Source organism: Oratosquilla oratoria, chromosome 6, assembly GCF_046742065.1.
Source record: "Oratosquilla oratoria isolate Oo_2021 chromosome 6, ASM4674206v1, whole genome shotgun sequence".
NCBI classification, from domain to species: domain Eukaryota; kingdom Metazoa; phylum Arthropoda; class Malacostraca; order Stomatopoda; family Squillidae; genus Oratosquilla; species Oratosquilla oratoria.
Window position 1 is genome coordinate 44,555,948 of NC_134782.1, and position 15,744 is coordinate 44,571,691.

Here is a 15,744-nt window from a genome sequence, read left to right on the forward strand (position 1 = left end):
GACTCCTACATATTTCCAGTATTCTGCTGGGAAAACAATATCTAATAATGGCCACAATGAAATTAAAAAAATTCAATCTGTAGCCTCAGATCTCTCTTGCAGGAAACCACATGCTCTGAGAAACCTGGCCTGGACCATTGTATTTGTCAATGTCACACTGGGAAGAGACTATTATCTAACAAAGATACTGCTGAGCATTGTAAAATAACATGCTCTGCAACTTATTTATGGTGACTGTATCTAGGACATGTCTTAGCAGGTAGATGCATCACCAATGTATCGTGAGGGTTTTTCTTCTGGATCTGTCCAGAGATACTCAATTTAGTGCTTAATTTGTTGGTCTTGACAGTATTATCTGTTCAATGATTAATGATTCATTTCTGTAAGTCTTTATGAGGTACAGAAAGGAGGAGGGTTGGTTATAGAATGTGTGTTATGTTGCAGGTTGTCCCATAGGCAGAGGGTGTGTGATGTGATGTCATGCAATGATGTATTTACCTAGTTGTAGTATACTGGGTTGGAGCTGTACCTATGGGGTCCCTTTTTTATATCATCTTTATTAAACTGTCTTTTTTTTTGTGGGTGTGTGTGCAAGCTCTTGTCAAGAAATGTGCTGTTCTATAGGGGAGACTTTTATTTTAAAGTATAAGTGATCTACTGGACTTTCAGTGCAATCTACTAGAATTCACATGGTTTTGCTTTGTACTATTTGTTGTGAAGTATAATCTAATGAGGTACTGGTACACTGGAGCTGGTAACTCTCTTTCACATTATCAACACATCTTGAGCAATTACCTATAACCATGTCTGAATCCTATATTCATTCAATGATATTGCACTTTCCATATATCTAAGTTATAAATTCAACTTTAAATATTTTCTCATTAATGAAAAATATAAATAGACAACTATGTATTTCAATCTAGGCTGTTGCAAATATCTAGCTTTTATTTGACCACTACATTTTCTTTCAATTGAATAATGTATGTATATTCCAATGCCACTGACTATATGAGGTATCTAGAAAGGAGGTGTGGAGACTATGCCAAGAGGCACATAGCTGTGTCTAAAGTTGTCACCTCTGCCCTATGCACTTGGACTGTTGAGGCAGGCAATGCTGGGAATCATAGAGGAAAGCAGGATTTGAACTCACAGCCAAGCAAATGCATGTTTTCTTTTATTCTGGTTACTACCAACTAGACTAGTAAAAGAGGTGTGGAAGGTAGAGGTGGAAGGGGTGAACATAGGGGGCGACCTAGTATGAGTTGGATGGATGGGGTAAATGGGGCATTGGGAAAGAGGGGAATGTCTGTTGAGATGGGAGATGACAGAAGACAGGGGTGAATGGAAAATTGTTGTGTATGGATGATGCTATGATGCATGAGGGGGAGTGGATGGGGGATGGGGGGGTGAGGGAGTATATGTGAGAAATAAATTGATGCAGCCCAAAGGGATTTCTCCCTGTTTTCTCCTTTTCTGCATGAAGGGATGGAAAGGGAGTGGCCCAGGGCAGTGGGCACAATGCAGGGATGACCTGTCATCCAGGAGATGTCAAGATAAGAGAGAGGGAAGAGGGTAGAGGGGAGTGGAATATGTTGGGGATGGAATGGGTGGGAGTGGTTTTTATGCTTTTGTTTTTTTGGCTATCTCCCTTGTAAGGGGGAAAAAGCCTTTGGTATATGTATGTATGTATATACTACCAACATCTCATCTTTACAGCTTCCCCTGCGACATCATTTTTTTTTTCTAATGAAGCGAGTTAGTGAGAGATGTGGCAGTAACTTAATTTTTCTTTACTACCTCCCCCAACTTGTTCCCTTTAATCAGAGGCAAGGAAGTTTCAAAACTTATCCCACCCTCCTTTCTCTTGGAACAAACTTTTTAGATATATCACAAGTGAGATAAATACACTTACAGAAGGACCAGCACAGGGGGCCTTTCTACAATCTCACCACTTCACTCAGCCTAATTGCCTGTGACACTTCAGTCCACTAATGATCCTCACATATACATAGTGTGTGGGTATATATGTGTGTGTGTGTATATATATACATATAGAGAGAGAGAGAGAGAGAGAGAGAGAGAGAGAGAGAGAGAGAGAGAGAGAGAGAGAGAGAGAGAGAGAGAGAGAGAGAGAGAGAGAGAGAGAGGAAATGAGAGAGAGAGAAGTTGGGTATTTTCAACCTAGGATGGGTTTATATAGACATAAACCCATCCTAAACTGAAGAGCACCCATGCATCTTAGATACCCATGATGCCTATTCCTGTTCCTATTTTCTCTTCTTACTCCTCCTCTTCCTCACCACTGTTCCTTTTATACCATATATCTTACTTATTCCACTCATTTGTGTCAGCATTTTTGCTTCTATTTTACTGCTACTCTTTTCCCTTTACAACTATATCTACATAATTTCACCCTATGTATGAGTTCCAACACGGCATGCTGATCTATGAATTAGTTTCATAACCATATGTATCATCCCAACAAGCTACATGACTGCCATTTCTCCAGGCCATTCCACAATTAAGAGCAAAGGCAAATACTTCTGTAATAGTTAGGTGCCTCCAGGCATAAGCTTATCTCGAATACATGCACAATGTACACTGTATACAGAGTGCATGTCTTTGCTTCAACAAAACCTCCTGTTACATGTAATAACATTGTTCAATACCCTTAATCCTTTTGTTTGGACTCTACGACCTTAGTTGTATATTTTAGCTAGCAGTTAACAATATCCTTCAGCACCTTTAAGCCTTTCTCAATTAACCTTTTCAAGTGCTGTATTTTACAATTTCCATCCTTTATTCTAGCTATGGTTTTAGGTTTTCTGTCAGTGGAATAAAATCACATCAGTACCAATGTTGAGACAAACTTTAATGTCCTCATAAGACAGAATATCACCTATACATCTCTCCCTGGATTAAAAATAGGTCAATTCTACACTCCCCAAATACCTGCAGCTGGTCCCGTACTCCATGCTGTGTCACGCCACGTCTGTTCCCCGATGTTAAAGATGCCTTTGTTGTCAGGTTTGCCCTCCTCCACACCCCACAGCTTTTTTGCTGAGGGTGCAATCTGCAACCAAAGGAGAAACAATATTAAACTTATCACTTCAGGTAAACAAAGTGATGAAGATCTGAAAACTTAGGACATCGGATAAAACCAGCAAAATTACATATCTCAAAAACCACTTGTTCTACATACCATTCAAAAACAGTTATATATTCATATTTCATTATATCAAGTGGGAAAAAAACATAACATCGAACATAAACTGAACAAAATGCAAAACAGCTGTATCACATTTCATTTTAACCTTTCAAACACTACAAACTGGAAGCAATTTACATTCACAATGAAATTAAATTGTAAAAGATAACCAAAATAATTTATATAGGACACTGCCCTACTGACACACAAATAATAAAAAATAAGTCCGTCATAAATAAGAAGCTGCACTCATAACCATCCCATGCGCAAAAGAAATCAAATACAATGATGTCCCCAAAGTATTCTATTTCCCTTGAAAACCCACATCAAGATCATGGACATTTAAAACACATACAGATCCTCTCACTATGAACACCAATACATAAAGCACGCACACATACCAGGATACACAAAATGGTTTGTGGACAAGATGAAAGGTTGTAAAATAAATCAGAAATTGACCTAATAACCAACTTATGGTACTACTTTCAATATTTCACCCAGGTAATTTCCACCCCACGTACTCAGCTTAAGTCTGATATTGGATACACTTCTTAGTTTACATATAAACAACATAAACGCTTGCAGAAGAAATCACTTGAACGCGAATGCGCTCAGTCTCCCTTCTGTTATTTTCCTAGTGGTTTTTCTGCAACATAAATGCTGTTGGCCAATCATATGCTTTCATCAACGATGGACAAATTACAAGCTTAGGTTTCAGCTAAACAAGAGAGAAGAAATACGTATCGCAGTGGAAACTCTCCCTAAAAAGAAAGCACAACCGAACTTAGCTTAATGGAAGTACTTGTACTAATAAAGAAATTGCCAAACTAAATTGGTAATTCGAAAGGCAACGTCACATTAAGATAATGATTTGATAAGGTGACGTAAGAGCAACTTCGTCATTTTTTCCTGTATCTTATTTGATTAAAATCCAATCAATTTTAAATACGCACTTTCTGAATCCAGCCCCGCGAGCGCGCGCGAGCATATGTGTGCTCGCCCGCGCGCATGCATTTGATTAACTATGGTCTTGAATAAAAAATTGAACTCGTAATCGACAGCTATTACCCTCCTGGAAGAGTGAGTGTGAGTGTGAGAGTGTGAGTGTGAGTGTGTGAGTGTGAGTGTGAGTGTGTGTGTGTGTGTGCGTGCGCGCCATATTCAAACAACTTGCTCTTCAACCACACTCTCCACATTTTCAATGCACTCATCAAATCTTATCTAATAATATGACAACGTTCTTCCTTATCTGATAAGCTCGACCTGCAAAACACACTTCCAAGATCACTTTTACTGTCACTTCAATTTTAATCCCTTCATTGCCTACTACAACTATCTCTCTCACTTTCGTGCATTGTATATTCTCTAATATACCAAACACTAAATTAATCATGTGGTTGGACTGCTCTTTGTTCCGAAAACGACGTCGGCGTCAATGTTTGGGCGAAGAGCACGACTCGATACAAACTAATCGTGGCACAATTCGACGTCCATTGGTGTCATGATAATGGTTCACAGTGCGTGTACATGCGAGCGCGTCCTTTAGTAGTGTGCTGTAAATACGGCCACGTGATGTAGTATGGTGCTAACGGAACTGACTTGGACTGGTGCTGGTACCATTGTGCAGGTAGCGTGGTGTACCGAACCGTGTGTGGCCGAGGGGACGAAACTCCACCTCGGCGGCACGCGCTATGGAACGAGTGAAGCCCCGTGGAACTTCGAGCGGCATCCCAGACCGGGATACGAATAATGCATACATATTAAGGGGAATCCACAAGGGGGTTACGCTTGAGTAGGGGGAGGATACCAGGACCAGTGGGACTTGGAGGGGGAAGGGAATCAGATCCTGTATCCTGACAATCAAGGGGGTGGGGGGTGGGGGATCATCCCCATACTTTAACCTCCCCAACCCCGACCTCGGAGGCAGGGTATTCGGCTTGAGCCAATGCCACACGATTTTATTCAAGCGTCACTGTGGCGGGAGAGTTCCAACTGTCATCCAAATCATACAGTAACATATTCGAACATGTTCTGGCTAACAGCGGGCGATTTCACTCACCCGGGCGTGCGGCATGTTACTGCATGTTGAGGATTAATCACACCAACCACTACATCCCATGGACAAATTCATCTCGAAGTACGAATGACCTTCCTTCTTGGGTGTCTGATGAACTTTTTTTTTTTTTTTTAACGACTTGCAGGGTACTCGTGGAGCAATAGCTGTAACGACCTTAATGTGATGTCAACTAACTCCTTTAGCAGGGTTAAGGGTCGGCGATTCTAAGCAGCTGTGAAGGGACGCCTCCCGCCCTTACGTCTTGAGATCTCAAGGACCACCCCTCGCCTTCAGGCCGGCGATTTTCAGCAGCTGAGAAGGGCCGCTTGCTACCTAAAGGTCTTGAGCAATCAAGGTCCACACCTCGCCTTCCAGAGGCCCACCCGTCAGCTGCATAAAAACCTCCTGTCCTTCACCGGGACAGAACCCACGAAGTACGTCACCGCGATTCATCGAAGAGACCAAGGAGTGCCTAGCCTGAGGAAAAGCGCGAAAGTGGAGGAGGAGCACCGGCTATTACCGAGAGGAAGGCGGGACCCCGTGCTGCAGGGCAGCACCGTCGTCCATGATCGGGAGAACGGGGGAAGCAGGGGGAGGGGGGAAGGAATGCCACGTGGGATGGTGGGAAGGAGAGGAAGTAGGTGAGGGAGGGAAGAAGGGTGGAAGGGGGAGCAAGGGAGGGAAGGAGGGATTTAGATGGGGAGAGAGATGGAGGGAGGAAGGGGAAGGGAGGGAGAGAGGAAGGGGGATTGAGAGGGGGGGAAAGAGGTAGAGAAAGAGAGGGAGAGATACTGGGGGCACATTTAGGGAGAGAGGGGGAGCACACCGGCTTGACATGGGCCGAGGGAAGGGGCGGGGGATTGAGGGACGTCGATACGTCGGGGAAGTGCTTCAGTTACAAGGGATCGATAACTGGCGAAGGCCTACAACTAGATTACGGTTTGCGATAAGATACGAGACTTAATCGAAGAACAATTTGGCAAATATCCATAAATCAAACCCTCAATTTTTTTGGGGGATGGGGGTGGGGTTGCTGTGAAATAGAAGCACCATCAAATAATTTCTGTTCCCCCATAGTACACGAACTCGTACTTCGACTACAGACTTCGCAAGCGCCGCCTGCTGACATGGCTACGCGGTGAGAAGGAACAACAAGAGAGGGTCTTTCTGTTGGTGAACGGCACTTCGTCGGCAATAACCAGCGCTTCTATCTCTGGAGACAATATCGCACCGAAGATGTGGAGTTAAAGAAGTGATAAAGGAGATATTTAAGTAAAGCAGCAGAAGTTAGGAGTGATCAGCATTTTTTTTTAATGGAGATTAATCTTCAATCGTAAAAGAATACTGCGTGCCTCTGGTTCCTAAGAGTGTCACAAAATTCCCTAAAATATTGACTACACGTAATAACATAAGCAGCCAGAGCCTCATACACAGGGTTGTCAATGAATAACAAATGTCACACGGCAACCTACTTTGGAAAACAACATTTCATATTCATTCTTATCCCTTTGGTGTCATCCCCTTAACCCACCCACAAAGAGAAAGGTCGGCTGTGAGAACAACACTCACTCTTTCGCTATGTGCCCTAAGGTTACCAAGCACCTTGAAATCCCGATAAAGGCCAACGCCGCGCTAAAAGACGTCCATAATATCAGTTCCTTTCCAGAGAAATAGTTCGAAAACCATGACGTCAAATATATTTTTTTTCAGCTGGAACTACGCAGAGACGGAGCTGCCTAGTGTAGGCCTTATGGTTTCTTGCAGTCTCCTTCATTCTTATGTTATGTTCTTATGAGACCGATGGACGACGACCCCCTCATACTGGCACCCGCCGGTGGATCTTGAAAACGACAGCCTCTGCTGGGGCCTAACGACTACCACGGGGACATCGACTCTAAACATTGACGACTACGACTACCCCGGGGAGACTCTGACGACGACTTCGACCACCACAAGTTCTCATCAAGGAGGTAACAAGCTCATTTCGCGGTTTCCATCGAAGACGCAGCACGGGCGAATTTCCTCAACCGCAGAGACGACGGACGGGAGCAAGATCTACATCCCCCCCCCCCGATCTCTCCCGTCAGAGTTCGTCCCCCAAAGTCCACACACGGCAGACCTAAACCCAATTTTCATGTCAGCTGGATCCTCCGCCACCCGGCATCCCTTCCATCTACATATGTGAACTTAAAAGATCTCGTTCTAGTTAACCTGTGATGGGGGTTTAAGCCGCTTCGTTGTTATTCATTTGTATATTTCTTCTGGCTGCCACCGCCATACGATTTAATTCAGACTGGGGGGAGGGGGGAAGTCCAGCTGCGCAAACGACAGGATGCTACCAAACTCCTTTGCCCAGCCTATTAATTACATCAATTCAATTTTTGTTAACACACACACACACATATATATATATAATAAAATAAAATAAATTTTTCACCTCAGTGCACCTTCCAGACTGAGGCAGTTCAAAGATCTGTCAGTATCAGGTCACGATACCTGCATCTTCTGCGGGCCCCTCCACTCCCTCCCTCCCCTTGCTTCCTCCAGCATTCGCCCCCGCATCCCCAAACATGGCAGACGGCGCTTTCAAACGAGCTTCGCCTCCACAGTCAAAGCCAAGTGGTGCTATGAATTGCTCACACACTCTGCAGTCCTTGATAATCATCACACCATGTTCCACGACTCCACAAAGCCTATGTGACAATGACGCAATATCGTCTCACACTAGGGTTAACGGGGAGTGACGTAAGCAACACGCTCCGATGACGTAATGATGCGGCGGCCGGGTGGTGTGGGGGGGGGGGAGATGGGGATGGGGGGAATGGAAGAGACCGAGAATGCAGCGTTTAGCACGCACGACTTTAAGTTGTGGGGGGAGGGAATTCCCCCTCCCCCACACTCACCGAGTGTGTTTAGTCTTTGTCCCTCCCTTCCCTTTCTCCCTCACCGTTATATCGCTCCCGACACTATGTTGAAGGCATGGAAGTAAACACTTTCGGGTGCTGGAAGTCTTTTCCTTGTAGTAATGATGCAACTCCAGTCATGTATCCAGATGTTAGCGTCCTAGACTGCCTACATCTGACGACAGGAATAGGTTAAGGAACTCCTGTCTATTTCGACATCACATCTGTCCCGTGGAACCCGAAGTCCGCCTATACCCTCCCTGTTGTCTATACTCTCCTCCGTCTGACTGGAAGGATAGTTCCTGAAGTAACTGAATAATCAGGTTAAAATCGTTGACTCAATTAAACCCATTCTATTGTGCTGCCATCTGGTATGTCGATCCCCGTTGCCCCAAGACGAGATTGTCCTCTTCTGGGGAGTGAATCTTGCTTTCCTAGCTGTAATGGGTCCAATTCCCTCGCGACCCAAGGGGTCACAAAATGCCGAATGGAATCATTTGGCATCAGGAGAATCTGTTCGAAAACTGAGTAGATTGTATATTTGATTCTGGCTATGAAAACGCGATTTTGTTCAGCTGAAAGAAAGATTCCTCATTATGTGGCACTTTCTCATTTTCATGCGTACGAAGGGGTGGGGAGCAGTCCATGGCTGAGTCCTCTTGGTGTGAAAATATGCAGGAAAGAAGTTGGCTATCTTGGGCCTGATCCGGTAATCACGAGGGCCTCTAGAAAGAGGCGACGGTGTTGACAGTTTCTGTAGATGAGTGGCAGGGAGAGGATTCCGACGTCTAGTTTACAGAACCGTCACTGGTCCCACAAGAGGTTCAACAGCATTGAGGTGACACAACAATAACCAACTGGCCAGACCCTGACAAACAAATATTATCCATACCATGAGACCATGTCATCACACCCTTAGCAAACCCTCCACTGTCCCGTTTCCCATCGCCATGCTTGCCGCCGTTCCTTCGTCCCCGACCTCCTTCCTCCCGCTCAGGATCAATGTCGGCGTTGATCTCGCTCCCACTCGACGCACGACGCGGACGGGCGTCGTCCTTCGCGACGAAGCCTCGGCTCGCTCTGACAATCCAATCCTGCCAGGGATGTCTTCTTCGCGTCGACCCTCGAAAGACGTCAGCTGTTGGACCTCGAGGACAACCTATCTATGATCCGTCGACCATCTGTGTCCTACCAACCATGTGATTAATCAACCATACTGATCCAGTTGGATATCACCCACTACGGTTGAATCTTTTCCCCACGTGGGGGCTCATCACCCACTAAAGTTGAATTCTTTCAACCCTAACAAAGGGGTTATTGAATTAAGGGTTAAAGGTTAAGAATAAAGGACTTAAGACGCGTTTACTGGCCTTACTCTGGCTAAACACTGAGTGACTTCATTCAACAGGACAAGACCTCGCGTTAAGGGGTTGGGGTCACTTCTATTAGTCCCTTCGCTGGGCTGAGGTCATTTCAACCAGCCACGTTACTACCACGAGACGCCTTTACTACCCATTCTGTCAAACATGAAGCGATTTTATTCAACTAGAGGCAATACTTCAACTACTACCACCACCACCCGTTCCCCTTTCACTTCTAAAACCCCTCTTTTCGGCGACGTCCAATCCAACTCTTCACAATACGCCCGCGGCGGTTCTTACCGAGTCCAGAATTAGGACCCAGTTGTCTTCTCATTGTTTGTTTGTTTGTTTGTGTGTATGTGTGTGTGCGCGCGCGCTCGAATGCGTCGTGTCTAGTTGAAGAATCAACTGCACTCGTCATAATCCGCGTTTCCTTTTTAAATTGAATAAAAAATAAATTGTTCTATCGCAGGACGATTTTACTCAACCCAAGGTGGGGGTGGGGGTGGGGTGATGGGTGGGAGGAACTCCCTGCCGAAAGACGAGCACACAGAAGAAAAATGTTTACCTCCCGTTATCAACTTTATGATCGATATTCATCCAGCTTACATTCTTCTGCACTGAACCAAAGTTCTTAAATTCATCTAGACTTGGTACACAGTTCATAAGACGGAGGTTTGTCACGAGGAAGGGAAGAGCAGGAGGCGAGCGGGAGGGAAGAGATGGGAAAGAGGGAAGGGAGGGAAAAGAATGGAGAGAAGGGAGAGGAGTGGGGAAAAGGAAGAGTGGGAAGACAAGATTGGGCAAGAGAGAGGGGAAACAAAAGGGAGAAAAAGAGGGGAAGAGAGGGGCGAGAAGGAATACGGGATGGAATGTAAATGAGAGGAAAAGAAAGGGAGAAAAGAAGGCAAGCGAGAGTGCGGGAGGGAATTATGGAAAAATATAAAGTATAAAAGGAGAGAGGGAGGGAGGGAGGGAGGGGAGAGACAGAGGGAGAGGGAGAGACAGAGGGAGGGAGGGAGGGAGGGAGAGGGGAGAGAGAGAGGGGGAGGGAGAGGGGAGAGAGAGAGAGAGAGAGAGAGAGAGAGAGGAGAGAGAGAGAGAGAGAGAGAGAGGAGAGAGAGAGAGGAGAGAGAGAGGAGAGAGAGAGGAGAGAGAGGGGAGAGAGAGAGAGAGGAGAGAGAGAGAGAGGGGAGAGAGAAGGAGGGGAGAGAGAAGGAGGGAAAGAGAAAGATGAATAGAAAGGGAGAACAGGAGTAGGGGAAGGGGAGGAGTAAGAGAAGGTAGGGATTAGACAGGGTATGGGCAAGAGAGGGTAGGAGGAAATGAGATGGGATGGGGAAGGGAGAACGGGGTGGTGAGGGCATTTGGGGAAGGAATATAAAGGAGAGAAAAGAGGGAAGGGACAGGAAGAAATTGTCGAAAGAAAAAGAGAATACAGGGGGAAGAGAGAGGGGAGAGAGGAATATAATTAGGAGAAGAGAATAAAAGGGGATATACAGGGGAGAGCTAATAGAGGGAGAAAAAAAGGACAGAGAGAGGTTAGGAGAGAGGAAAAAGGGGAAACGAGGGGAATAGAGGGGGAGAATAAATAGGGAAGGAAATGTGAAGAAGAGGGAGAGGGGACGGAAGAGGAAAGAGGGGAGATGGAGCTGGGTAAGGAATTGAAGGAAGAGGGGAAGACCGGGGGAGTGTTGGAAAAAGGGAGAGGTGACAAGAACTTGTGGGAAAAGAGAAGGGAGAGGGAACAAGGGAATGAAGAGTCGGAAGAGGAGGTAGTGGAAAGGTAAGGAAAAGGGAGATAAGGGAGTGATGGAATAGGGGAGGAATTGAAGGGAAGGGGGAAGGAATAGGATAAGAAACTGGAGATAATGGAGACGAAAGACAACGAAAGGGAGTGTGAAGAGCGGAAAAAGAGAGAAAAAGAGAGAGGTAAGGTGTGGAACGGGAATGGGGAAGAGAGGGTAAGTGGTGGGGGGGGATACCTGAAGAGAGAAGGGGAGAAAGAGTGAAAATTCCATTTTCTTTGCTCTTTCCACCTGTTCCTCAAAATGACACCAAAATTGGATGCAAAGACTCCGTTTCATTCAGCTCGCTCGCCATTCTTTGTTACATCGATGTATCAATGGCACGTGTCTGCAAGTGGTGGTCTGACAATATGGACGTCAGAAAGAATGCTCTCCCTCTTTCCTCTCTTCAAAAGCCGTCAACATTCTCACCTCCATTTGGAGGTGGATCTCGTACGGATTGACATACGGTCTCCTGACTGGGCCCAAGATCTCCCTCTATCAATTTCAACTGAATTTCCACATCTTTTCACACACGGAGAGCTGGCAACAGTAGCTTCTTCCTCATCCTACCGGAAGCCAGTGACAGAAACTGACCCACAGCATTACAAATACAACACACAATAGTCTAAAATCTTTTCCCAAAGAAATCTATGGGAGGAGGACCCGAGAACCGGCGCCAGCCACTGTGGGAATGTGGGTTTCCAGGCAGTAAAACTCGAAGCAACAACAATTATGATTGCCATTATAATTTATTATTTTCATCATCACCATCATCATCCCTACACCACCACCAAAGTTTGTTTACAGGTGGCGCAGTGACCGCAGCCTGCTAAGTACATTTTCAATATGACAAATATCTAGTTATATACTGAAACTTGTACTTGACGATCATCGTTTGGTAATACCCATGAGCAGATACAAATAGCAGAAACTTGTCGGCGAACTTCACAATCCGAATGTACGGCCTGGGCACCACGAGGATAACCGGTATCGTGAGAGTAACCTCAACTACTGGGATGCCACGACAAAGAATCCAGTTCACACGGGCCAATTTGAACGTACAGACTTGAAGGCACTCGAGTCTGTCAACATGCCGTGGGTCGGAGTACAGATTCGCCGCGTTTTCATGCTTTCTTTACAAATCCTCCCCACCTCTCCCTTCTTTTGTGTGTGTGTGGGGGGGGGGCACTAACTGTAGTTGCATAACGAATGGGTCTTTAATGGGTTGCCCCTTTAGTATCCATGGTCGACACTTAATGCTAAAGTCCGTTTTCAAAACAAGAACAAGTTAATACAAGGTATAACACAACCTCTCGAGGAGTAACTATAAGTAATGCGACTACAAAATTACCATACTCTTGTGAAGAATACCCCTACTAGAGAGCATTAACAATCGTGCCAATGCACGAACCGACCCTCCCTCCCTCCCACCTCCGCCAACTACCAAAGAGACTCACCCGCCGCCTCCTCACCCCTCCACATCTCTCCACTAAATGCCGCGCCGGGGGCTTTCCCCTTCGCCTTCAGCTTTAAGCTTTAACTTCCTTGCAATATTTAATCAAGCTCAATTTCCTGGCGCCCCCTTTCATTGGCTTTACCTATGCAGCAGGCAGGGAGGGAAAAGGACTCGACTAAGGTATTGACACTGCGCTGGAAGGGTTTGTACACCTGGATTCCAAGTGAAGAGAATTGCTATGCACTCGTGCAACCACATGGAAGAAACAGCACCAGCGTTTCCTCGTATTAGTGTATGCTAATTAACCTCGTACATCCCTTGTCATCAATACCACTTTCCTCGTTTACGGTATTCTGGCTGTCGCTAGACTAGACTATTTTGTCTCTATGGCACACCTTCCACAGTAAGGTATTCGGATGATCCCACCAGTCCCCGAACTAAACACTTCGTCCTCTGGTAGCCAGAACAACAACCAAGCAAGTCAAAATCGATGGAATCCACCTCACCCACTCCCCCACCCACAACCTCAACCGTTCTTTCACCTACTCCCACTCCCATTTCCACTTCGTCAGTCCTGGACTCCACCTCAACAGCCTGTCTTAAAGCATTGTTGCCATGACAGCCACGGACCCTCTCCCGCGTTTCCCGGACGGCACCAACCCTGAACCCCTCTATTTAACAAAACTATATCTCATTTTATCCTGGCTGCCGCCCGACTACTGTATCCAGGTATAGGTAACCCCGTCGGTAGCGCACAAACTAACACCAATCTCCCTGAAGCCCTTCCTTGCTAGGTGGAGGGTGGAGTTCCCTCATTTTCTACTGGTTGCCCTTATCTTGTTCAGCCGAGCGCGACCTCTCCGCTGGCACAGGGAGCGCGATCCGCCGTGTTTCACCTCCCAGTGCCCTGGCTCGCAGCTCCTGCCTGGCAACAAGACAGCGCCCCCCCCCGCCCCCAACCCTCACCGACGCCCGTATTCGGCAAGGCCCCTTTAAAGCCATTTGCTTCTCCATAGGAGCGCTTCAACCCCCACTAAATCTAGCGGTTTACTTCCACGACACTCGTGACAACACAGCTGACACATGTGACGCAAGGACTCGTGCGTGCGATATCCCTTCAGGAAATACAATGTCAAGTATTACATCCACCTGAAAACTTTATGCACACACGCATGCACTCGCGCACTGAAAACGAACGTATGCACGCACACACATGTACGCTACAGACCAGGGATCAAACTCGCTCGGGGATTTCAAGCATCACAAAACCACAAGCCGCTACTGTCCCATCTTGAGCAAGGGGATGGGTGTGGTGTACGGACGGCCACAGCGTGACCTATTGGGCTTGTGTGTTTCGTAAACTATGAAAATTAATCCAAGAAAATCACTTAAAACCAAGTTGATAATCTAAAGAATGTCAAAACACTGGGCATTGAAAAAAAGTAATATAAATTCCACCAATCTATGGTGAGTGCAACCCAGACTACTGTTATAGAAATGACAAGATATTGCATCATTTGTTGCCGAGTCCCTTTTCATCAATGTTCCAGTTCATAGTACAACGTATACCGAAACGACACCACACCCAGACTTTACATTCCTTAAGTCTCTCTTAGAGCGCAGCACAGTAAAAATGCCCCTACATAAACCTATTTATTCAAGTACATGGAACCTCCATAAGGTCCCCACCTGGAGTACTTCCGAAAAATATGGTGATATACAGTGACGTTACTCTGATGGTATTTTGTGAAGGTAAACAACGACAATAAGCTTCAAGAAATACTAATGGCCAAGTCTGATTTTTCAGTTTACCACTGAATTTAGCAACAATTCGCCATTCCCTTCCTAGATGTATTCATGAGACAAACTTCTACTACATCTGAAACACCAGTGCTGGCGAAAGAAAGTAACCCTGGGTTCTGCACATGCACACACACACACACACACACAAGGAATTCACCATAGGAGCCTATACAGGTAAGCATTCACCTATTGCTTAACCTCGAATGTTAATTGTCAAGAACTAGAGTTACCCAAGTACATGTAAACAACAGATACTCTAATCAGGCGACATCTTACTTCAAAATATACCCTGACCATGAATTTTCAAGGAAGTCATGTGACTAATTCCAGTGGGCACAAGAGAAATGCACCTTTCACCCTATTAGTACGGCATAGACAAAATCGACACGTAGTCTCACCTGTCATTTTCAACATACGTAATTTCTAAAATTATCATCAGTACTTGTCATAATGACACCAATTAGATAATGCTAAAAATGGATAATTACGGATGACTCCTGCCCCAATATGATAAGACTACAAATCCTCGAAGCCCTTCGCATAAAAGAAAGAGGTTCCAAGGTAAACCAGCAAACGGGGAACTAGCAATGCACATGTTTAGAACATCAAAGATCACCTCAGCAACTACCAGTCGGTACACTACGCGACCTTCAACATCTTCGACAATTCTACATCAAACGTAACCATGCCACCCCTCAGTCTACTCACGAAGTAACCTTTTCCCCAAAATCGTTGTATATTCTAAGAAATCTGTATTAGTGTGACTTCCCCAATATCACTGTCATCTGATATTTATCTGCCATCTGTAATATTGTAATATGGTATGTGATTGATGGGACAACAATCTTGAAATACCATGCAATATGCTCCATATTTCAGCGCCTGTTTTCTTCACATCCCCAATGGACCTTGGGAAACTTATTCATACACTACCCGACATTCAACAAAAGCTTACTAAAATATCAAGAGCAAGCATGAGACTTGACAATGTACTACTAACATTACTGAAACCTGCATTTGAGAGCTGCATAAAATGGCAGAGAAAGAAGGGGGGTTGGGAGAGGGGGCATGTAAGCCTACTACACACACACACACACACACATATATTATATATATATATACACACACACACACACATACCAAATAGACATTGACATTCTT

At 45.4% G+C, this 15,744-nt stretch overlaps 1 protein-coding gene across 4 annotated transcripts in view; it reads right to left on the reverse strand.

The window, feature by feature from the left end:
• The window catches only part of LOC143026464 (uncharacterized), a 564,398-nt gene that overhangs the window by 22,851 nt on the left and 525,803 nt on the right, over positions 1-15,744 (reverse strand). For all 4 annotated transcript variants that reach the window (XM_076186904.1, XM_076186903.1, XM_076186902.1 and 1 more), the window contains one exon: positions 2,956-3,076. In XM_076186904.1, coding sequence (XP_076043019.1) covers positions 2,956-3,076 — 121 coding nt within the window. The remainder of the gene's footprint in view (positions 1-2,955; positions 3,077-15,744) is intronic.